The following is a 24,786-nucleotide window of genomic DNA, read 5'->3' on the forward strand; positions in this document are numbered from 1 at the left end:
ATGACAAGTTAGCAGGTCTGTGGTGGGCAGAGCCCTACACCCCCTTGCGTACATACCCTGAGAGGCACTTTGCTTTTTCTTCTAGCTGCCTAAATCTCTTGTCCAGCACCATAATTGACTTGATTTTCTGCTTACAGAGTTCAGGAAACAAACAATATCATGGACCGTCCCCAGGAGGTGCCCTGACTCATCAAATCAATTTTGCTAGGATTCTTTGAAAAGTAGCAAAATTTGGCTCAACTTGATGGGGTTCCACAGGGGCAGTAAGATTTCTGGTGTGGTGCACAAAGGCACACGTCACTTGTCAAATGCTCCTGATTCATTAAGCAGTGTGCACCTCTTAATGAATCGGAGCATCTGACTCCTACAAGCCCCCTCATCAAAACCATGAAAAAGATTGCCAATCTTGATAAATTGCGGCCATAGTTTGCTGTTTTTGAGACGGTCAAAAACATTGAGTCTTCGGCTACTTTCACACATCCGGTTTGAGCCCTGCGGCTCAATCCGGCTGTGAAAACTATGCAACGGATGCGGTGAAAACACCGCATCCTTTGCATCAGTTTTTACATGCGGCCGGTCCGGTTTTTTCCGGTTGCGGCATGCTACTGAGCATGCGCAGTGGAAAATACCGCATGCGGCGACCGGATGCGGTTTTTTCCGCATCGCGCCGCATCCGGCCTCCATAGGGATGCATTGAAAAATGCGCCGCAGCGGCCGGATGCGGCGCGATGCGGTGTTTTTTGCCGGAGCAAAAAACGTTGCAGGGTACGTTCGATCCGGCCGCCGCATCGGCTAAATCTGCCGCATGCGGCAAAAACCGGACCGAACGCAAGCCCCTACGGCACAATGCGGCACTAATGTAAGTCAATGCAAAAAAAACCGCAATCGGCGTTACAAAAGCCGGTTGCGGTTTTTCTGCAGAACGCCGTATTGTGCCGCAGAGCAAAAGTCCGGATGTGTGAAAGTACCCTTCCAGTGGAAACCTCCTGAAGAAAAGTTTCTTCTTTCTGAAGTTTTTTTGCTGGCATTTTTCTCCTAAAGTGTTCTTTGCAGCCTGTTGATTACGCGGAGCCTAGTTTGGAGCAGTTTCCATCAGTAGCCGATTCAGAGAAACAACGTGCGTTTTATTTTTTTTCCCTCTATGTGTTCTTTTCAAGACCTGAAGTAGAAAAATAGGCTTGAAAGTCTGAACATTTGAATAGTAGTGGTTCTACAATAGAAATGAATAGGTAAAGTCTTTTAAACAGTTTTTTTTTGCTATTTTGTAAGCTTTTTTTTCCTAAACTGTGCACATAACCTTAGGTAGGTTTCACATTAGTAAAGAGAACAAGTCAGCTATATTTTCCAACCTTGAAAGTTACGAAGGGGACATAGTGTGTGTAGAGGGCCGCAGAAAGGTTTATTTTATGTTTAGTCAATTCCTTAAAGGGGTTGTCCACTACTTTTACATTGCTAAGCTATCCTTAAAATAGGTCATCAATATCTGATCGGCCAAGATCCGACACCCCATATCCCCGCCTATCAGCTGTTCTTGGTCCTGGCAGTGACAGCAGTCAGCCAGAAATGCTCAGTTCCGGTGCTGCTCCGTCTTCTGATAGCGGCCGCCGCCGGATACTGCATATCCGCCTCCTATTGATTAGAATGGCAGTACCCGGCCGTGGCCACTATGAGAAGATGGAGCTGTGCCGAAACTGAGCATTTCCAGTTGCTTGCTGCCACCACTAGGACCGGGAACAGCTGATCAGCGGGGGTGCGGGGTGTCAGACCCTGACCAATGAGAGATTGATGACCTTTCCTAAGGATAGGCCATCAATATAAAGGTAGAGGACAACCGCTTTAACCTTTCACAGTCCTTTTTATGTGCCCACACATACATATTGCTCTAAGTAAGGCCAATTATAGTTCCTCACACAGTATAATTCCCCCACATTATGCCCATATATTATGATGTCCCCACAGCCCTCCACACAGTATAAACCTCTCATAGCAAACCCAACAGTTTGATGCCAACACAGATCATGATTCCCCCATAGTCCACCCCACACAGTATGAAGCCCACACAGTATGATTCACCTGCAATCCCCACACAGAGTATAATGCCCCTACAGTACATTCCCCAACACACAGTTTGCACAGTATGATGTTTCCAGTGTCAACGAGACACTATGATGCCACACATCCTGCTAAAGTGACATAACAATGTCATGCAAGTATGGGCAGATACAGCGCTGGCATCGATGGAACTGAGCTCATCCAGGAAGTACAGTGGCCACTTAAAAAGATGAAATTTGCCTGTAATTGACGTCATAAGTAGACCAAAACTATGAAAGACAAAATGACAAAACAAATGCAGAAAATCACCTTGTCTGATTTGGCAAGATTTTTTTTGCGAATTATGGTGGAAAATAAGTAATTAGTCATCTAAAAATGTGCAAGATTTCTGACTCTCACAAACCTCCAACTTCCTCTTTAAAAGAGGCTCCTCTGTCCTCCACTCATTAGCTGTAGTAATTGCACCTGTTTGAATTTGTTATCAGTATAAAAGACACCTGTCCACAACCTCAAACAGTCACACTCCAAACTCCACTATGGTGAAGACCAAAGAGCTGTCGAAGGACACCAGAAACAAAATTGTAGCCCTGCGCCAGGCTGGGAAGACTGAATCTGCAATAAGCAAGCAGCTTGGTGTGATGAAATCAACTGTGGAAGCAATAATAAGAAAATAGAAGACATACAAGACCACTGATAATCCCCTCGATCTGGGCTCCACGCAAGATCTCAACCCGTGGGGTCAAAATGATCACAAGAACGGTGAGCCAAAATCCCAGAACCACTCTGGAGGACCTAGTAAATTACCTGCATAGAGCTGGGACAACCATAACAAAGGCTACCATCAGTAACACACTACGCCGCCAGGGACTCAGATCCTGCAGTGCCAGACGTGTTCCCCTGCTTAAGCCAGTACATGTCCGTATCCATCTGAAGTTTGCTAGAGAGCATTTGGATTATCTTGAAGAGTATTGGGAGAATGTCATATGGTCTGATAAAACCAAAGTAGAACTGTTTGGTAGAAACACAACTCATCGTGTTTGGAGGAGACAGAATGCTGAGTTGCATCTAAAGAACACCATACCTACTGTGAGGCATGGGGGTGGCAATAGCATGCTTAGGGGCTGTGTTTCTGCAAAGGGACCAAGACGACTGATTCGTGTACATGAAAGAATGAATGGGGCCATGTATTGTGAGATTTTGAGTGCAAACCTCCTTCCATCAGCAAGGGCATTGAAGATGAAATGTGGCTGGGTCTTTCAGCATGATAATGATCCCAACCACACCACCAGGGCAATGACAGAGTGGCTTCGTAAGAAGCATATGGAGGTCCCGGAGTAGCCAACCCAGACTCCAGATCTCAACCTCATTGAAAACCTTTGGAGGGAGTTGAAAGTCCGTGTTGCCCAGCAACAGGCCCAAAACATCACTGCTCTAGAGGAGATCTACATGGAGGAATGGGCCAACATACCACCAACAGTGTGTGCCAACCTTATGAAGACATACAGAAAACATTTGACCTCTGTCATTGCAAACAAAGGATATATAACAAAATATTGAGATGAACTTTTGCTATTGACCAAATACTTATTTTCCACCGCAAAAAAAATCTTGCCAAATTAGACAAGGTGATTTTCTGCATTTGTTTTCTCATTTTGTCTCTCATAGTTGTGGTCTACCTATGATGTCAATTACAGGCCTCTCTCATCTTTTTAAGTGGGAGAACTTGCACAATTGTGGCTGACTAAATACTTTTTTCCTTAAGGGCACGTTACATGCCACTGTACATCTAATGATATGTCGTCGGGGTCACGTCGTTAGTGACGCACATCCGGCATCGTTTGACATATCGTAGTGTGTGACAGCTACGAGTGACTGTGAACGAGCAAAAATACTCATCTTATCGTTGCTCGTTGACACGTCGCTCATTTTCAAAAAATCGAACGTCCTTCTGCACGCCGGTTGTTCATCGTTCCCGAGGCAGCACACATCGCTCCGTGTGACACCCCGGGAACGATGAACACAGCTTACCTGCGTCCCGCCGGCAATGTGGAAGGTAGGAGGTTGGCGGGATGTTTACGTCCCGCTCATCTCCGCCCCTCCGCTTCTATTGGCCGGCCGCTGTGTGACGTCGCTGTGACGCCGAACGTCCCTCCCCCCTTCAGGAAGTGGATGTTCGCCGCCCACAGCGAGGTCGTTTGGAAGGTAAGTACGTGTGACGGGGGTTTACGACTTTGTGCGACACGGGCAACAAATTGCCCGTAACGCACAAACGATGGGGCGGGTGCGATCGCTCATGCGAACGCACGATAAATTGTAGCGTGTAAAGCAGCCTTTACTGTCTGTATAAGCTATTTTTTATGTTCAATAAGGTCTGGTTTCAGAAGGGGTGGACTAAGTAGTAGACAAGCTTTTAAATGCTATTTACCTGCAGATTTCCTCTATAACTACAGATAAATAATTTTTATAGTTTACAGCTTCCCTTTAAGGCAAAGAAATTACTGTTACCGTCACATGTGGTTATTGTCTCCGATCTGTTCTGTGTCCTCTTCCAATGCCTCTCATCTCCACTGATGCTTCTTTGGGTGGTCGTAATGTTCTTAACGCCAATATGAGCATTTGAATGTTCACCACTTTTCCAAAATGTATGCTTGATCACTTTTCTGTCACTAATCTAAGCCCCAAAATTTATCGGAAAAATGAAACAAAGACACCCAGCACCTGGTGGCATCTTCCATCAGGATGATATGGCAGACTGGTTCCGGGAGGACATCTGTGGGTTATCTGACTCAGAATTGATGCAAAAAGAAAAAATGTCAACAGGACCGTGCTCCTTGAACAAGAAGAATCACAGATGGATTATGAGAATAAAGCTCATTACTTTTATTGGATCATGACTGTACTATTGTAGATGCTTCCTTCCCAACTCCAACCGACCCACTATACCTTTACCCTTTTCCCACAGAATTCCCCCTCCAATAAACACGTCACACCTGCTTGGATAAATTGGCCAAACTGGCTCTTTATTAGACAAACATAACAGTAAATAAATAATACAACTTCTTCAGGCGAGAAGGTTCTTAGCGCTCCAAAGATCTGGCGGACGTTCCCTTAGTGTCAATTAACCATCTGGCGATGCCCACAGCCGTGACCATCAGCTCGGGGACACCTCTTACCGGAAAACCATTTCCCTAACACCGACGCCCGGGGAACCCCACCCTGGAGAGCCCAAAAGTCTGCCAGATAATTACCATTCCAAAGAAAAAGGGGGGGTTACCATTCACCTAATGTATAACCCCCCACCACCATTTTATCACCAACTCCAAAAACCCCCTCACTACCTCTAGCCGAAATGACACTGAACAGTTATCACAATACAACCCCCAACACAAGCACCACCCATACTCCAACTAGATACAGACGGAAGAGCGAGACCTTTTCCTGGTGGCCACACGTGCCAATCTGGTAGTCTCCACCCCCCTTCCTGACCCTATATGCCTCATTCAAACCTAACTACCCCCCCAGCTTATACCGACCCCCCTAAACTTTTGACCCTCCCCGCCAGCACCATTGTTGTGAATACGTTTTCCAGTTTGGGGCTCCCTCTTGTGGTCAGTGCTGGCGGTGCAGTTGATGTGTGGTGTTATGATCCGGAACCATGGAAGACCACCACAAATCATTGGCAAAAGGTGACAAGAGCATTGTCAACTAATCTGGCCGCCATCCCCTTACTAGCCATCACAACTAGAAGTAGCCAAGGGGTGAACTAACATCCTGTGCACCGCGAACCCAGCCTGAGAACTAACTATCCTAAAGGTAGGAAAGATGAATAACTCTCTGCAACAGAAAATAGACAGGAATAGCAAGCCCCCCACATTAAAAGACTGCGGTGATATAGGAAAAACATAATACACAGATAGATGACAGGATTAGCAAAAGGTGAGGCCCCCGCTGACTAAAATAGCAAAGGACAGGAAAGGGACTGATGGTGGCCAGAGAAAAACCCTGCAAAATACCAACTTCCTGATAGTACAAAAAGGCCCTCAGATCGCACGATCTGAACTCCGTCCTATACCAGGTGCCCTTGTCATACCAATGAACAGAAAACAAGAATCATAACAAATTCTACAAGCCAAAAACACATGGACTCAAAGGAGCTATACTCCACACAGAACTGCAGGGAGTTCCCCAACAAACCGCTGAGGGGGAAAATCCCTGCATGCAAATAAACTGAAAACAACCACAGCAAAAGACAAACCCAGATAAGCAAAAGAACCAGACAATAAAGAGCAAGCACTTATCTGGGATAGATGTGGTGTAGAGCAGGATGAAGCAGGATGGAGATACAAAGAACAACTGACATCCGGCAACAGCCTGCAATCAGACCAGGATTTAAATAAGCAGAGAGTTAGCAATGGAAACACCCATTGCACAACACACCTGGTCCAAGTCCAAACCATTCCTGGCCACCAGAGGGAGCCTCCCAGCAGCCAAAACATAACTAACATTCACAACAGTGTGGAATGAAAGCCAAACACCTGTGGAGGTCTGGCAATCAAGGTCAGATTGGGCTATTTAACTGAGTAGTTTTCTCTTGTTACTTGCCGGTGGTCATTGTCTCCTGTGTGTTAAGGACATTCTGTAAGCAGCTCTGCTCACTACCAGAACTCCTCTCAGATAAGTGGTCTTTGTACCTCTGCTGTTTGTTTTCCATTTTCTTGTTTTTTTTCTGCTTAATACAAGTGCTTGATTCCTATTTTGTCTGCGTGGCGTTCTTGGTGGAATGGGATCATTCCCTGCTGAGAGTGTCTGTATACTTAGCTCCATGATTCTGAAAGGTATTGTGTTTGTCATGTTTGGTATTAATTTAGTCACTCATCTGTATTAGTGTTTTTGGATCCCAGTAACATCAGAATGCTGATACAGTGGGGGAGAGGTTGTGTGACCTTAGGATTTTTCCATATCAGAAGTGCTGGTATATATTAGGGTTTTACGGCTGCACACAGTTGCTCCATCTTATCCTGTCCTATAAAGGTAGTTTGGGCCTCACCTTTGCTGAAATCTGTCTTTTCTAGCTTTGTATTGTGTTTTTCCATATCACCATAGCCTTTACATGTGGGGGGGCTATCTATCTATCTTTGGGGACTGCTCTGAGGCATATTAGCTTTCTTATATCTCTATCTGTGAGATTATTTAGTTCTCCGGCTTTGTCGAGGCGTCCAGGTCATGGTAGGCACGCCCCACAGCTACTTCTAGTTGTGTGTCAGGATTAGGGCTGTAGTCCTTTAAGGTTCCAGCCACTCTGTTACCTTTTGGGATTCCGCATTTATTGATCCTCCTTCAGTCCCTGAATCATAACAACCCGTGCTTTTCTAACCTCCTGGAGTTAACCCCTCTTTAGCCTACAAAATGAATTATGGGTCACTTTGCTCATGGCTCCACTGTAGGCTCCATTCAGTTTTACAATAATACATTTTGAGGTGTGTAACCCATCTTGGTCACAGGGGTTAATCAAAGCATTCCAAGGTGGCTCTTTTTACACGCTTTTGCATAGGGGTCCACCAATGTGTTAAAATGTCCCGCTCACTATTGTGCAATATGTGGAATATGTTGCCTGTATATAAATGCACATAGTAATAGTTAATAATTAAAACACATTGTAGTTCCCTAAAGTAACAATATTTCCATAATCATCTAAGTATTTGTCAAAGACCTTCAGCAACGGAAATTTCAGGGCATGGCAAGATATAGTTTAAGGGGCATTACACTAGATAGACGTTATGTGAGATGGGTCCATGTGGCAGAAGTGGCATCTCTGGCAGGGCACTGTCTTGCACTGAAATTTGGTGCAGACCCCTGTTTTCCCAATGAAATATTCTGTATGCTAGGAGGTGTTTTGCTTAATCAGGTGGTCGATATTTCCTGGAAAACTTGAGGAGGGGGTTTAAAATATTTTTTAATGAATGGGTTTGTGCCGTGATTGGTGGCAGAAGGAAGACTGTGGATTGGCTGCTGATTCATCGTGAAGATAAGTGTAGTGTATAAAATGTGGCAGATCTGACCCATCAGCCTGCAGAAAGGGTCTGAGCTGACGGAGTGAAGAATGAATCTGAAGAGCAACCTCCTCCTTCTGCTGCTGGTCAGTGTGTGCTCTGCTTATGAGGATGAAGAGATGGAAGACTCTGTGCTGGTCAGGAAAAGCAGAGGAGCATCACAGAGCTCAGGTAAGGGGCACACAGCAGGGAGATGGGTATCACAGAGCACAGGTAAGGGGCACAGTGCAGGGAGATGGGCATCACAGAGCTCAGGTAAGGGGCACACTGCAGGGAGATGGGTATCACAGAGCTCAGGTAAGGGGCGCAAACAATGCAGGGAGATGGGTATCACAGAGCTCAGGTAAGGGGCACACTGCAGGGAGATGGGCATCACAGAGCTCAGGTAAGGGGCACACTGCAGGTAGATGGGCATCACAGAGTTCAGGTATGGGGCACACTGCAGGGAGATGGGCATCACACAGCTCAGGTAAGGGGCACACTGCAGGGAGATGGGCATCACACAGCTCAGGTAAGGGGCACACTGCAGGGAGATGGGCATCACAGAGTTCAGGTATGGGGCACACTGCAGGGAGATGGGCATCACACAGCTCAGGTAAGGGGCACACTGCAGGGAGATGGGCATCACAGAGCTCAGGTAAGGGGCACACTGCAGGGAGATGGGCATCACAGAGCTCAGGTAAGGGGCACACTGCAGGGAGATGGGCATCATAGAGCGCAGGTAAGGGGCACACTGCAGGTAGATGGGCATCACACAGCTCAGGTAAGGGGCACACTGCAGGGAGATGGGCATCACAGAGTTCAGGTATGGGGCACACTGCAGGGAGATGGGCATCACACAGCTCAGGTAAGGGGCACACTGCAAGGAGATGGGCATCATAGAGCTCAGGTAAGGGGCACACTGCAGGGAGATGGGCATCACAGAGCTCAGGTAAGAGGCAAACTGCAGGGAGATGGGCATCATAGAGCGCAGGTAAGGGGCACACTGCAGGTAGATGGGCATCACAGAGCTCAGGTATAGGGCACACTGCAGGGAGATGGGCATTATAGAGCGCAGGTAAGGGGCACACTGCAGGTAGATGGGCATCACAGAGTTCAGGTAAGGGGCACACTGCAGGGAGATGGGCATCACACAGCTCAGGTATGGGGCACACTGTAGGGAGATGGGCATCACAGAGCTCAGGTATGGGGCACACTGTAGGGAGATGGGCATCACAGAGCTCAGGTATGGGGCACACTGCAGGGAGATGGGCATCACAGAGCTCAGGTAAGGGGCACACTGCAGGGAGATGGGCATCACAGAGCTCAGGTAAGGGGCACACTGCAGTGAGATGGGCATCACAGAGCTCAGGTAAGGGGCACACTGCAGGGAGATGGGCATCACAGAGCTCAGGTAAGGGGCACACTGCAGGGAGATGGGCATCACAGAGCTCAGGTAAGGGGCACACTGCAGGGAGATGGGCATCACAGAGCTCAGGTAAGGGGCACACTGCAGGGAGATGGGCATCACAGAGCTCAGGTATGGGGCACACTGCAGGGAGATGGGCATCACAGAGCTCAGGTAAGGGGCACACTGCAGGGAGATGGGCATCACAGAGCTCAGGTAACATAGTGTAGTGAGTTGTACCAGATGAATTAATTAATACTATTTGCTATATCTGTTTAATTTAGAAGTGAACTGTGGAATAGAAGTATCCTAATTACGCTATTATATGCATAAAATTATGTAGAACATTATATGAGTTGTTTTGCACTGAATATGGAAATGCAGGTGTGGAACTACATATCCCTGCATTTCCTCACTGTTGGAGACTGGCAAGGCATGCCTGTGCTTGGAGTTCTACAGCAGATTCGGGGAAGAGGGGGGTACACATCACCTCCTCATCTTACCCTGTGCATTGTATACATGAAGATGCTGCAAAGTTGACAATGCTCTATGTTCTGCTACATCTTAGCTGATAATCTGCCTGATGTACGGAAAAGTTTTGAAAACCTGCCATAAATGTGTATGGCATGCTGCACAAACGCCCCAATTCATCATTTTGTTTTTTCTTTCTTTTTTATTTTTTTTTGTCATTTTTCAGTGTTTGACGAATTACTGCAAATTCTAAAATGCTTTTATTTTTTTGTCTCTTTTGCTTTTTTGCACCTTTGTAAAGTAAAAGTAGCCCGATCCTTTCGATAAGCTTGAAAATGTCGTACATAAGTCTTCACCTGCTCAAAAAAATACATATTTTGCACACGACTACAGAAAGAGAGAACACAGTTGTAGAAACATTTTAGAAACATCACAAATGATGAATTATGATAAAACGTCTGAATAGCCAAAACCATGACCATAATTCTGAACAGAAAAACAACCATAGACCAAATCAAGTAAAGGTAACCTAAAGAGAACCTTTCACCAAATTTTCAGGTTGAACTCGACACATGATGTAACAGTGGATTTGGCACCTAATGAGTTAATTTTTGTTAATTTCTAGTTGGTGTTTTCAGACAGGTTTCACTGGGGTTGTGTACTTTTTCACCCTGTATGATGCTGACCACTCATAAGAAGGAAGCAACACTTGAAGTAAAGAAGAACACGCCCCCAGCATAGCATAGAGTAGAATGCAATGTGTGAATATAGCCTGAATAGTCGGACCATCTCTCACCGTATACACCGTATCGCTCTACAATGTCATCATCTACAGTAGATGACATTGTGGAGGCGGACATTAAACCGGTTAATGTAATTTTAATATTTTACTACCTTATCTGGCACGTAATGTGTGTAACATGGTCAGGCACATCCTGTTTAATTTGTGAAGGAGGGACTCAGAACCTCACAAAACCTATGCAGAAAATTCAAGAACTTTCAAAAATTAGAAGACACTCCGATACACCATATATTTGACACAAAGGATGGCTGCCTCATACACATTCTGTTAAAATTGTTAGTCAGTGGGACTCCTAAATTCCTAAAGCCTTTGCACTAAGTGCAAGGACTGCCAAAAATTAAGAGGGACTGCAATATATCATGTAAGACACATAGAGGAGGGAGTTAGAAAATAATTTTTCCCATTATTAAGGAGTGGGACTAGTTGATTAGTAAATCCTATGCACTATGTGCAAGGGCTGCCAAAAATTCAAAGGAGGAACTGAAATACACCCAGGAAGACAGGTAGTGGTGGGACTTAGAATACAATTTTTCCTGTTACTAAGGATTGGTACTCCTAGACTAACAAGGCCTATACACTATTTGCCAGGGCTGCCAAAATATAGAAGGAGGGACTGCGATACACCCTAGAAGGCATGTAGAGGAGATCCTCAGAATACAATTTTTTCCCATTATTAAGCAGCGGGACTCCTGGACTAGTAAAGCCTATGCACTATGTAAAAGGGCTGCCAAAAATGAAGGAGGGTCTGTAATACACCCTGGATGTCTTGTAGAGGAAGGCCTCAGAATACAATTTTTATAATTCATGCCTATATACCTCTAGTCCAAACCTATCCCTCCTTCAGCAGCTATTACTACAGGGAATACAGCTAATAGCAGTATTAATAGGGAATAGAAATGATGTAGCCCTGACAAGGGACTTTTGGTTTTAGGGTACAGCAGCAAGGACTGTAAACCTATAATCCCTACCTATATGCCTCTAATTAAAATCTATCCCTCCTCCAGCAGCTTTCCCTACACTGAATGCAGCAATCAGTGGTATAAATAGGTAATAGAATAGATGTAGCCCTGACAAGGGACTTTTGGTTTTAGGGTGCGGCAGCAAGGACTGTAAGGTTGTAATCCCTACCTACATGCCTCTAATTCAAACCTATCCCTCCTCCAGCAGCTATCCCTACACTGAATGAAGCAAGCAGTGGTATTATTAGGAAATAGAATAGATGTAGCCCTGACACGGGACCTTTGATTTTAGGGTGCAGCAGCAAGGACTGTAAGGTTATAATCCCTACCTACATGCCTCTAATTAAAATCTATCCCTCCTCCAGCAGCTTTCCCTACACTGAATGCAGCAATCGGTGGTATTACTAGGCAATAGAATAGATGTAGCCCTGACAAGGGACCTTTGGTTTTAGGGTGCAGCAGCAAGGACTGTAAGGTTGTAATCCCTACCTACATGCCTCTAATTCAAACCTATCCCTCCTCCAGAAGCTATCCCTACACCGAATGCAGCAAGCAGTGGTATTAATAGGAAATAGAATAGATGTAGCCCTGACACGGGACCTTTAGTTTTAGGGTGCAGCAGCAAGGACTGTAAGGTTATAATCCCTACCTACATGCCTCTAATTAAAACCTATCCCTCCTCCAACAGCTATCCCTACACATTTTCTGGGGTAGAGTGTGCCAATCATCGCATGTCTTATATAGACCCAATGACGCGTTGCTGATGGAAATCACAGTAATGCCAGTAGTTAACATGGCCATGGCATTGCTGTGATTGGAAGGCAATCCCTGCATGCTTGGTGGCTGAAAAAGAGTAGCAAAATATCAGGCTGGAGACTCAAGCATAGTGGTCTCATTCCCTGATGCTCGATCGAGTATCGAGCAGTGGCAAGCACGCCCATCATTAGCGCAGAGGTATTCATTGGCTTTTTATATTAATTGTGTTTACTAGCGGACACAGACAGAAGAGGCCCCTGTGCAAGGAGAGAATATGGGCCCTTCTCAGTCCAATAACTCATTAAAATGCACAATTCCACCTACTTTGGAGGTAGAAATGGGCCACTTACCTCTTGGGCCCCTGTGCATATGCACAGACTGCATCAATGATATGTCTGCCCCTGATTGTGTTACTGTGTACTGTGGAAAGGCGTGCTTTATACCTACCTGCTGCTTCCTTCTTGTGTTTTATCCATTTTGTTTCTGGTTGAGGCACGGGTGGTTTCAAATATTTTTAGCTTGTGAGATGTAATGATACAGCCCTAATCTCCTGGTTTAGTCTCCTGTATAAGTCGGTGTGGGTGGAGGGCAGTGCAGCTGAGTTTACCTGTGCGAAATTGTAAACCCTTCTAGCATAACTCCTTCTCTCCTAGCACAGTCATCTCTAGTGTACTGCCCATCCCCCCACACTGCCTCAGAACCATTTTTATTCCAGAAAACAAGGTGTAAGCGATAGTGAATTTCACCATGAGTACAGACCACACACCAGAGCCCTTATACAAAAACAGACCACACAGCAGACCCCATAAACACATACAGCCCACACACGTAGCCCACACACCTTCCCCCCATATAAATACAGATCACATTGACACATAGGGACCCTCTATACAAATCCAGACCTTACACCAGACCCCTTATACAAATGCAGCCTGCACACTAGACGCACATCCATACCACCCACTCTATAAAAATACAGACCACCCACCTGACACACTATACAAATAGAAACCACATACCAGATCCCCTATACAAGTATAGCCTACACCCAGACTACAAGTATAGACTACACCCAGACTCCCCAAACACATGCAAATCACACACCAGACCTCCATACACATGCAGATCATACACCAGACACCTATACACATGCAGATCACACACCAGACCTCCATACACATGCAGATCATACACCAGACACCTATACACATGCAGATCACACACCAGACCTCCATACACATGCAGATCATACACCAGACACCTATACACATGCAGATCATACACCAGACCTCCATACACATGCAGATCACACACCAGACCTCCATACACATGCAGATCACACACCAGACCTCCATACCCATGCAGATCACACACCAGACCTCCATACACATGCAGATCATACACCAGACCTCCATACCCATGCAGATCACACACCAGACCTCCATACACATGCAGATCACACACCAGACCTCCATACACATGCAGATCATACACCAGACACCTATACACATGCAGATCATACACCAGACCCCTATACACATGCAGATCACACACCAGATGCCCATACACATGCAGATCACACACCAGACCTCCATACACATGCAGATCACACACCAGACCTCCATACACATGCAGATCACACACCAGACCTCCATACACATGCAGATCATACACCAGACCTCCATACCCATGCAGATCACACACCAGACCTCCATACACATGCAGATCACACACCAGACCTCCATACACATGCAGATCATACACCAGACACCTATACACATGCAGATCATACACCAGACCCCTATACACATGCAGATCACACACCAGATGCCCATACACATGCAGATCACACACCAGACCTCCATACACATGCAGATCACACACCAGACCTCCATACACATGCAGATCATACACCAGACCCCTATACACATGCAGATCATACACCAGACACCTATACACATGCAGATCACACACCAGACCTCCATACACATGCAGATCACACACCAGACCTCCATACACATGCAGATCACACACCAGACCTCCATACACATGCAGATCACACACCAGACCTCCATACACATGCAGATCATACACCAGATGCCCATACACATGCAGATCACACACCAGACACCTATACACATGCATATCACACACCAGACCTCCATACACATGCAGATCACACACCAGACCTCCATACACATGCAGATCATACACCAGACACCTATACACATGCAGATCACACACCAGACCTCCATACACATGCAGATCATACACCAGATACCCATACACATGCAGATCACATACCAGACCTCCATACACATGCAGATCACACACCAGACCTCCATACACATGCAGATCACACACCAGACCTCCATACACATGCAGATCATACACCAGATGCCCATACGCATGCAGATCACACACCAGACACCTATACACATGCATATCACACACCAGACCTCCATACACATGCAGATCACACACCAGACCTCCATACACATGCAGATAATACACCAGACACCTATACACATGCAGATCACACACCAGACCTCCATACACATGCAGATCATACACCAGATACCCATACACATGCAGATCACACACCAGACCTCCATACACATGCATATCATACAGCAGACACCTATACACATGCAGATCACATACCAGACCTCCATACACATGCAGATCACACACCAGACCTCCATACACATGCAGATCATACACCAGACACCTATACACATGCAGATCACACACCAGACCTCCATTCACATGCAGATCATACACCAGATACCCATACACATGCAGATCACACACCAGACCTCCATACACATGCAGATCATACACCAGACACCTATACACATGCAGATCACACACCAGACCTCCATATACATGCAGATCATACACCAGATGCCCATACACATGCAGATCACACACCAAACCTCCATACACAATCAGACTACACACCTTATTAAAATACAGATTAACCACTTGTCGCCCTAGACAAATGCAAACTAATGTCAGCATATGATACAACAGACTGATGAGTTTGTGGAAATATATTTATCATAACTTGTAGGTTTGTCATTGACATCCCTGCTTATGCTATGCTTAGGAGTCCAGTGGGCGGTCCTAATCAGTGACTAACAGCCATTTTTGTATACTTTTTCACACACACACACACACACACACACACACACACATATATAGCTGTAAGTCACTGTTTAGGACCGCCCACTGGACTCCTAAGCATAGCATGAGCAGGGATGTCAATCAATAACCTACAGGTTTTACTTAATATTTTCCCACAAACCTACAGATCAGTCTGCTCCTCTCCTGCTCTACAGCATGCTATTAGGACATCACTTCATGGTTCCCTTTAAAGCTGAATTTTCAACGTGATTTCTTAGTCTATGGACAAACTGCTGCCAAGATGCCATTGCTGGAGTCACTTCTACCTTGATCCTTCCCGTAAAGATGTCAGGGGTAAAGCACTTTGGATTGGTTTAGGGTTGTTATTGAAGTTTTGTGAGAGTTGTGACAATACACATCAGGCTTCCTCATATTCCCTTATTCTACTTTGGCATCCCTCTTTATTTTACTTTGTTGCCTTTTTGTAGGATTTAGTTTGGTCATATTTATTTGTGTATTGATTTATTTATTGCTGTATTTTGTCTGGTTTATTGAATCTTTTGGATTTTCATATATTTCACAGATGCTTTTTGCACTTTTGTACTTCTTATGGTTTGTATTATGTTGTATTTGATGTGTTAGGAGGTTTGTCCACTTATATGGTAAAATAGGGGGTATTTATATTTAATTTATATTTAAGCTATATTTAGCTTTGTGCTGTTATCTTTTTTATTGGTGTTTTTTGTGTCACTTTAGATTTTTTTTTGTATTGATCTTTAATATAGAGGTTGCCCATTACACGGATATCCCCTTCTCAATCACTATATTTTCCCCTTGTAAAATAATATCATCCGATGCAGTACTATTCCAGTAGTTCGGCACTGCCTCTCCTGGGGCTCTCGTGACATCATTATTTCACGCAATCCCTAAAACTAATCACTTTCTCCTCCTTTGGACAAATCAGACATCTGGAGACACTGAGAGAGCAGCTGCAGGCCTCACGTCCTTTAGATGTCAATTAGGTCCAAAGGAGGAGACAATGAAGCTGATTAGCTCATGTGAAATAACGATGTCATGTGAGCCCCAGGAGAGGCAGTGCTGGTAAGGCGCCATTAATAGAGGTGAGTATAGATGTTATTATTTTACAAGTGGCAAACATAGTGATTAAGAAAGGGTTGTCCGACTAGTAGACAACCACCTTTTAATTATTACTTTTTGTGTGTTTTTTGTAGTTGTTGCAATTAGAGAGGATGTGTCACTGAGTGTAAAGTTGCCATTCCTTGTTCTTATTTTATTCCCGTTGTATTCCTGCTGCTCCTTTTTTTTTTCATAATCCACTATATGGTTCTAGAAGTATGGGCCCTTTTATTTAATGTTAAAGTGAACCTGTCAGGTCCAATATGCGCCCAGAACCACGAGCAGTTCTGGGTGCATATTACTAATCCCTGACTAACTGTCCCTGTATCTAGTAGCATAGATAAAGAGATCTTTATAAAAAGAATTTCTAAAGATCCTTTATGATATGCTAATGAGGCCAGGGACTAGTCACAAGGTAGTTAGTTCCTGCGCTCATTCTGCCATCTTAGCAGGTTAGCACACACACAGGGAAGTGTGTTATGATCCAGAACCATGTAAGATCACAATATATCATTGGCAAAAAGGTGACAAGAGCATTGGCAACTAATCTGGCCACCATCCCCTTACTAACCACCAACACTATAAGTAGCTGAGGAGTGAACGAATATCCTATGCATCGCAAACCCAGCCGGAGAAACCAACTATCCTAAAGGAAGGAAAAATGAATAACTCTCTGCCTCAAAGTAGACCCCCAAAGGTATAGCAAGCCCCCCACATTCAAAGACTATGGTGATATAGGAAAATACAATACACAGATGGAGGATAGGATTAGCAAAGGTGAGGTCCCACTAACTAAATAGGAAAGGATAGGAAAGGGGTTGGTTGTGGCCAGAGAAAAACCCTACAAAAACCCAAATACGTGGTAGTACAAAAAGGTTCTCAGATCGCACGATCTGTACTCCGTCCTATATCAGGCGCTCTTGTCAAACCAATGAACAGAAAACAGGAACAATTACAAATTCAAGAAGAAACAAACACATGGACTTAAGGTACCGTCACACATAACGAGATCGCTAGCGAGATCGCAGCTGAGTCATGGTTTCCGTGACGCAGTAGCGATTCCGTTAGCGATCTTCTTATGTGTGACACCTACCAGCGATCAGGCCCCTGCTGTGAGATCGCTAGTCATTGCAGAATGGTCCAGGCCATTTTCTTCAAAGGCGATGTCCTGCTGGGCAGGACACATCGCTGTGTTTGACACTGTGTGACAGGGTCACAGTGAGTGCTGAGATCGTTATACAGGTTGCTACTGCGACCTGTATTGTTCCTGCATCGCTGGTAAGATCTAACTGTGTGACATCTCACCTGCGACCTCCCAGCGACTTACCTGCGATCCCTATCAGGTCGCATCGTTTTCGGGATCGCTGGAAAGTCGTTGTGTGTGACTGGGCCTTTATAGGAGCAAAACTCCAAACAAAGCTGCAGGGAGCCACAGAGAAGGGAGATTCCTGCATGCAAATAAACTGACAATAACCAAAGTAAATTACAAACCCAGATAAGAACAAAAAGAACAAAAGAACTAAGAAAGAACCAAGCACTTATCTGGGGTAGATGTGGTCAGAAGCAAGATGAAAAGGCTGGTGAGCCACAGGACAATGATAACCAGCTCAGACAGCCAGGAGGCCAAGGCTTAAATAGAAACATGCAGGACACACAGGTAAATCACAGAGTAGTTCAAGCAACAACTCATAAATGATGAAAACAAGGTAGACAGAGTCTTTAAATTTGCTTAATAAGAAAAGCCCATACAAGCCAGAGTTAGAAAGATATTAAATATTTTATTAATGTGCTGTTGGGTACAAAAATACATGAAATATACAATAGGACCGGAGGGAAAGGTGCTGAAGGGGAAAGAACCCCACGTGTCCCGGAAGATGGAAAGGGAAAATTATTCCTCAGCCGTGATCATAGAGAGATTATTATGGGCAATTGCCCAAGGCCACAAGAAGAGCTGCATCATAACAAAAAATAGGAAGAAATCCACATGGAGTGAAAGGGCCTTCCATGTGCCATGTAGTAAAAGGCAGCACTACGCACCTACTCAGATCACTAGATACCGGGATAAACACGGGGGAAACCGGCTTCCCAACACGTGTTTCGCGTTCAAGTATTGCTCGACGAAGCATACTTGAACGCGAAACACGTGTTGGGACGCCGGTCCCCCCGTGTTTATCCCGGTATCTAGTGATCTGAGTAGGTGGCACATGGAAGGCCCTTTCACTCCATGTGGATTTCTTCCTATTTTTTGTTATGATGCAGCTCTTCTTGTGGCCTTGGGCAATTGCCCTTAATAATCTCGCTATGATCACGGCTGAGGAATAATTTTCCCTTTCCATCTTCTGGGACACGTGGGGTTCTTTCCCCTTCAGCACCTTTCCCTCCGGTTCTATTGTATATTTCATATATTTTTGTACCCAACAGCACATTAATAAAATATTTAATATCTTTCTAACTCTGGCTTGTATGGGCTTTTCTTATTAAGCAAATTTAAAGACTCTGTCTATCTTGTTCTCAAGGCTTAAATAGGCAGAGAGTTAGCATTGCTCAAGAACACCTGGTCTCTGTCAAAACTATTCCTGGCCACAAGAGGGAGACTCACAGCAGCAACAGCATAACTGACATTCACAACAGAAGTGCTAACATGCTACTCAATGCCCATTGCCCAGCGTCATTAGCGGTGAGGCATATTGCACCTGACAGGTTCCCTTTAATTTTATTGGTATTTACTAAGGGGTTGTGGTTCACAGGATAATCATACAAATCAGCCGAAAAACACATCACCAGAGAATTATAGAGGGTAGATAACTTTCCATAGACACAGCATGAAAAATACTTGTCAAAATATTTCTTTCTTAGCTATTGAATTCTGCTGTTTCCCCTTAAATTAGAAATTGTTCGTTGCCTAAATGGAGCTTTGACAGTCGGTTGTGGAGCGTTCGCCTGTCTGGAGAACACAACATGTGACACTGATGGACTCTATGACATCTGCAAGTCCTTCTTGTTCAATGCTGCTAAATTTGATACCCAGGTAGAGAAACAATGAATTTTCACACGCTGCATGTATTGTACTTGATATTATTCCTGGTATTACGGTATTTCTCATTTATAAGACGTATCGGATTATAAGATGCACCCCAAATTTAGAGAGAAAAAAGATAAATAAATTAATATGGGTCCATCTTTTACTCCAGAGGAATGGGCGGTAGCGATGGTGGAGCAGAGTCACAGGAGGCAGGGGCGGTAGTCTAGCAGGGCAATGCTGCGGGCAGTGCAGCGGGTGTCCTATATGCTCGCTGCAGGTGCTGTGTGGCAGGAGGAACATCCAGAAATGGTTGGCGCTGCAGGCTTCAAAGAAATGGCGTCTGGAGTCGGCGCATGGGCAGATTGAGTTATCCGCTCAATGAAAAGTCGAGATTTTATCTGCAAACATACCACCTCTGGGCACCATCTTCCTTAAGACCCCTGCTGGGAGATCAACGGGCCAGAGGCGGCGCGTGAGATCTTGAGCAAAGAGCTCTATCTGCGCACACGCACCAACGCGCCAACCATTATTTGAAGCCCGTACCGCTGACATTTTCAGGATGGCGGCCCCTGCCTCACCAGCCACTTTGAGCACCGACGCAGCCCACAGCACCGCCCCGCCCACAGCACTGCCCCTGCTTACTGTAACCATTCTCCACCACCTGGTAAGCTACATTTGGATTATGAGACGCACCCCTCATTTTCCTCCCAAATTTTTGGAAAATGTGTCTTATAATCCTAAAAATACAGTAATTTGTTAATAATTTGTTTATGTTCATGTGTTTATTATACTTCAGATGTGTTCACTACTTTGAAATTGATGACCAACCCAAGGACAGGTCATTAACATCATATCGATGGGGTCCAACACCTAGCACCCCCACTAATCAGCTGTTATAAGTTCTGCTAGGAAGATGAACAGAGTAACTCCATATACTGTGTAGTGGCTGTAAAAGCTAAGGTCCTATTCGATTGAATAGAGTGTTGGACCCTAACCGATCTGATATTGACGATCCATCTTAAAGGGGCTCCAGGAAAAGGGCACCTTTACGTAATTCAAATGGCCTCTCCTACTATTATTGCAGGTTAGTTATAAGTTTGAAGAAATACAGTTACTGAGATCTGTGTCTCAACTGACAGAACTGCATCATAATCTCACCATACCTATGAGCTGTCGAGTAACATCTGTGACTGAAGAAATAAATCTTCTCTCCAACTGACTACATGCAGAGGACTGAGACTGGAGAAAAAAAATCTGTTGTGCTCAGTCAGCTGAGGAGAAGATTTATTTCTTCTCTTGTCACAGCTCCAGCAGCTCAGGTACATACTTACGATACAACTCTGCTGTCAGTTGAGACACAGTTCTCAGGAGCTGTTTCTTCAGACTGCAACCTGTCCTGACACGGGACTGGGATGGACTGCCATTTGAATCACATGATTGGGACCATTTTATTATACTCTTGGAAAACGTCTTTAAGGATAGGTCATCAGTATCAAAGTAATAGACAACCCCTTTAAAATTAAAGATGGTGGTCAGTATTAGATAAGGCATTGAACATATTTTGACTGGCCTCCGGCAGTGGCTTGTCTTCCCTAATAACAACAGATTGAAAATTCAATATACATGATAGAGATTAGAGAATCTTTTAAAAATCAAATTTTCCAGCTTGGCTTAATGGTCCTAGGAAATTCGATTTGTAGAATATCAATTCACCAATTTCCCTGAAAAGATGTGTATGATACACTGAGGTCTCCTAAAACGGTATCCAATCTCTTTCAAGCTCTTCAACACAAAAACAGATTTAGTAATGTCAAACTGACCTCAAAATTTATGACTATGGCCTATAGTCTATGGGTAATCGGATGATAACTGTTCTTCACTGCTTGCTGTCACACTGACTATCTGAATAGTTTATTGACTGTTTTATGGCTTTCTTCTTCCCATCTGTGGGTGCGCTGTGAGCTGCGATGTTCTCTGTCCAGAGGTACCAAATGGCTGCTGCAATTCCTGCTTCGGCTTTTATAGAGGCTATGATAATCCCTCCTTATTGACTGTGCTATGCTATGTGATAAAATTCAGCTAAATATATAATACACATTGAATGGTGACCAGTCCAACCAATACCTGGGAGTTCCACTAATGTTAGTAAGCTGTGCATTACTATATTGTTAATAGATTACACAAAATTGGCCAGGTTTACCCATTTAATCTTCAGCTTGGGGTATTGTAGTGGACATGCAATGCAATTCTACAGATGTTACTTTCTCCTCTCAGGGCAAAGTGTTTGTGAAGGAAAGCCTAAAGTGCATTGTTGGTGGCATAACCTCAAAGGTGTTCCTGGCTATCAGAAGATGTACCAATCTACAACGTATGATCGCTGAGGTACAAGAGGACTGTTACTCTAAGCTTGAGCTTTGCAGTATTGCTCGTCACAATGTGGAGGCAATTAGCGAGGTTGTGCATCTACCACAGCATTTTTCTAACAGGTGAGTCTTCCTTTGACTCTAAAATTGGCTCTCTGGTCTACGAAAGAGACTAAATTATGAAGATTCTGAAGAAGAAGGTTCATCTGTAATGCAGGTACACAGGAGAGATGTGGAGCTCCTAGGTGTAATGCATGCGGCGTCTGCACACTAGATGTCACCAGTTTCTAGACGGGGAGGTAGTAGAATGGTCGTACAAGCTGAGAGTCAGAGCCAGGAGGTCACGTCAGTGCAAAGGAGGAAGAGGAGCCGAAGTCATGTGGAAACCTAGGGTCGGTAGCCGGGAGGTAACGTTTGGTACAGATGGGGAGCAGAACCATAGTCAGAGAGCAATCCGAGGTCAGAAGCTGAAGGGGAGCGTAAGTACAAAAGGGGGGGAAGCGGGACTGAGGGAACCAAACAAACGGAGGGTCAGAAAGTCAGGGAGCACAGACAAGATGGACGGAGCGGTGGACAGGGAGAGGAGTCGGGGTAGCGGGACGATGATCAGAACAAATTCATGGGAACCAGAAGCGCACATTGTAGAGCAGGAACTATCAGTGGCGAAGTTCCGGTGGAAACAGCCCACAGATAAAGCAAGGCAATTACCGCAACAAGGCACCAAACAAGCTCCGCTCACCGGTAAGGACCTGGGGAATATAAACAACTGAGCAATAGACAAATCCCAATGTTTCTGCAAGGAGCAAAGACAAATGTGAATCATAACATCATCTTTGTTGAATGGCTTATCCATAGTTTACCTAAAATGTATAGTCATGCCATGAAAGATTGAATGTATGCATCATATTGTCAGTTTTATAAATGGTCTCCTGCTTCTCTTCCAGATATTATAACAAACTGTTGGGCAGTCTTTTGGAGTGTGATGAAGGAACAGTCACCACCGTGAGAAACAACCTGATGGATCAGATTGGACCCAATTTATCTAGTCTGTTTAAAACCTTTCAAGGTGACAAGTGTTCCCAAAGTCAACCCAAAATAGACTTTAACCGCAAAAGAAACGTTGACCTACAGAAACTTCGAGTGTATCTTCGTAGTTTCAGAAACAAAGACCTTGGAACTCTCTCTTCTACCCAAGTCTCCTCAGAAGATGAATAGCTGTGACAAAGCTTTGAAGATATGAATGACCATGACCAGAAAATGTCTTGATGCAACTCAAGTAGAACACTTTTCATTTTTTTTTGTTGAGTAGCCCAATTATTAGTTTTTCCCCGAACTTTTTAACTAAATATTATGGATGATGACCTCACCTAGTATTGAGAATTCTGACTCTTTGTTTCAGGTAGCAGTTATCTGCCATTGTTGATGGAAATGTCATTTTGGTTCCTACATATTAAAGAACATTTACTCACCTCAAAGCTGGTGCTACAGATTTAACATGGCCTAAGATCGCAATATCAAAATGTTGCATTGCATCAAAATGATCACTGAATCATCATTTTCTCTCCAGTTATCAGAGGTTTAATAAGCTTCCATTGGGTTGGTTAGTTTGCAAATTAATACACTTTTCAATTACTTACCGTAAGGGTTTTGTTTTTTTTTTTTTTTATTTAAATGCATGTATATTGGGTTAAAAAATCATTTTTGCAATTGGATTTCATTAAAAGTTGAGGCTTTTACAGCTTTTTTGTTTCACTACACTTTCAAATTTGATATTTGATGCAATCTGTGGTCATAAATGAGCTGAGAGCGATCAGATAAAAAGGTTAAAAGTAACAAGCTCCCCCATAAGACAATCAAAAGGAGCCTACTCACAGATCCTCAGTTATTTTATTCTGTAGCCAGAAATAGTGCAACACAAAGGCTGTAGAAGTCAAATGGTGCAACATTTTTAATGAAACCCAATTACAAAAATGATTTCCAAATACATGCATTTACGTAAAAAAAATCAAATTGTTTCCAATGTTCGGTAATCTCGTTAACATTTCTCTTCTTTTTGTTTTCCTTGGTCCATACTAACATGCTATATGATCATGGTCGTGAAATCTCATCTCAAGACCAGGTCCCTGACCACTGGCTATGCACAATCTTACCTACCAGGAAACCTACTGATAAGGCCTCGTGCACACATTGAGTATTTGGTGAGGTTTTTACCTCAGTAATTTTAAGTCAAAATGAGGAGTGGATAGGAAATACAGAAGTGATACCGTTGTTTATATTATACTTTCCTCTGATTGTTCCACTCCTGGTTTTGGCTTACAAATACTGAGGTAAAATTTCACCAAATACGGTGGTAAAATGTTACCAAATACTGAGGTAAAATCTCGCCAAATACTGAGGTAAAATCTCGCCAAATACTGAGGTAAAATCTCGCCAAATACTGACTTAAAAATCTCACCAAATACTGAGGTAAAACTCACCAAATACTTAACGTATGCACGTAGCCAAAGGTGTCTAATGCCCCTTTCACATTGCGTTTCAGTCTCTTCGTCGGGGCATACGCCCGAAATCCCGCCCCTCCCCCCACATAACGAGTTTTGGATGTATGCGCCGACAGGGCCATTGAGTATAATGGAGCAGACGGAGCAATCGTATTCTCTG

At 44.3% G+C, this 24,786-nt stretch overlaps 1 protein-coding gene across 1 annotated transcript; it reads left to right on the plus strand.

Annotated features, from left to right (window-relative positions):
* Window positions 1-8,131: 8,131 nt before the first annotated feature.
* STC1 (stanniocalcin 1) lies at window positions 8,132-23,765 on the plus strand. Its single transcript, XM_075346248.1, has 4 exons — window positions 8,132-8,273; window positions 19,632-19,771; window positions 22,040-22,251; window positions 23,073-23,765. Exons 1-4 carry the CDS (start codon window positions 8,153-8,155, stop codon window positions 23,341-23,343), a joined length of 744 nt encoding a protein of 247 aa, XP_075202363.1. The 5' UTR covers window positions 8,132-8,152; the 3' UTR covers window positions 23,344-23,765.
* Window positions 23,766-24,786: the final 1,021 nt, after the last annotated feature.

The sequence above is a fragment of the Anomaloglossus baeobatrachus genome, chromosome 4 (genome assembly GCF_048569485.1).
Source record: "Anomaloglossus baeobatrachus isolate aAnoBae1 chromosome 4, aAnoBae1.hap1, whole genome shotgun sequence".
In the NCBI taxonomy this organism is placed as follows: Eukaryota; Metazoa; Chordata; class Amphibia; order Anura; family Aromobatidae; genus Anomaloglossus; species Anomaloglossus baeobatrachus.

What these genes read in the sequence shown, in the direction of transcription:
- STC1 (XM_075346248.1), top strand. Translation starts at nt 8,153, where the DNA reads ATGAATCTGAAGAGCAACCTCCTCCTTCTGCTGCTGGTCAGTGTGTGC. An exon ending in AGGAGCATCACAGAGCTCAG is followed by an intron (nt 8,274 to 19,631) that starts GTAAGGGGCACA and finishes CCCTTAAATTAG; the next exon opens with AAATTGTTCGTTGCCTAAAT. An exon ending in CTGCTAAATTTGATACCCAG is followed by an intron (nt 19,772 to 22,039) that starts GTAGAGAAACAA and finishes TTCTCCTCTCAG; the next exon opens with GGCAAAGTGTTTGTGAAGGA.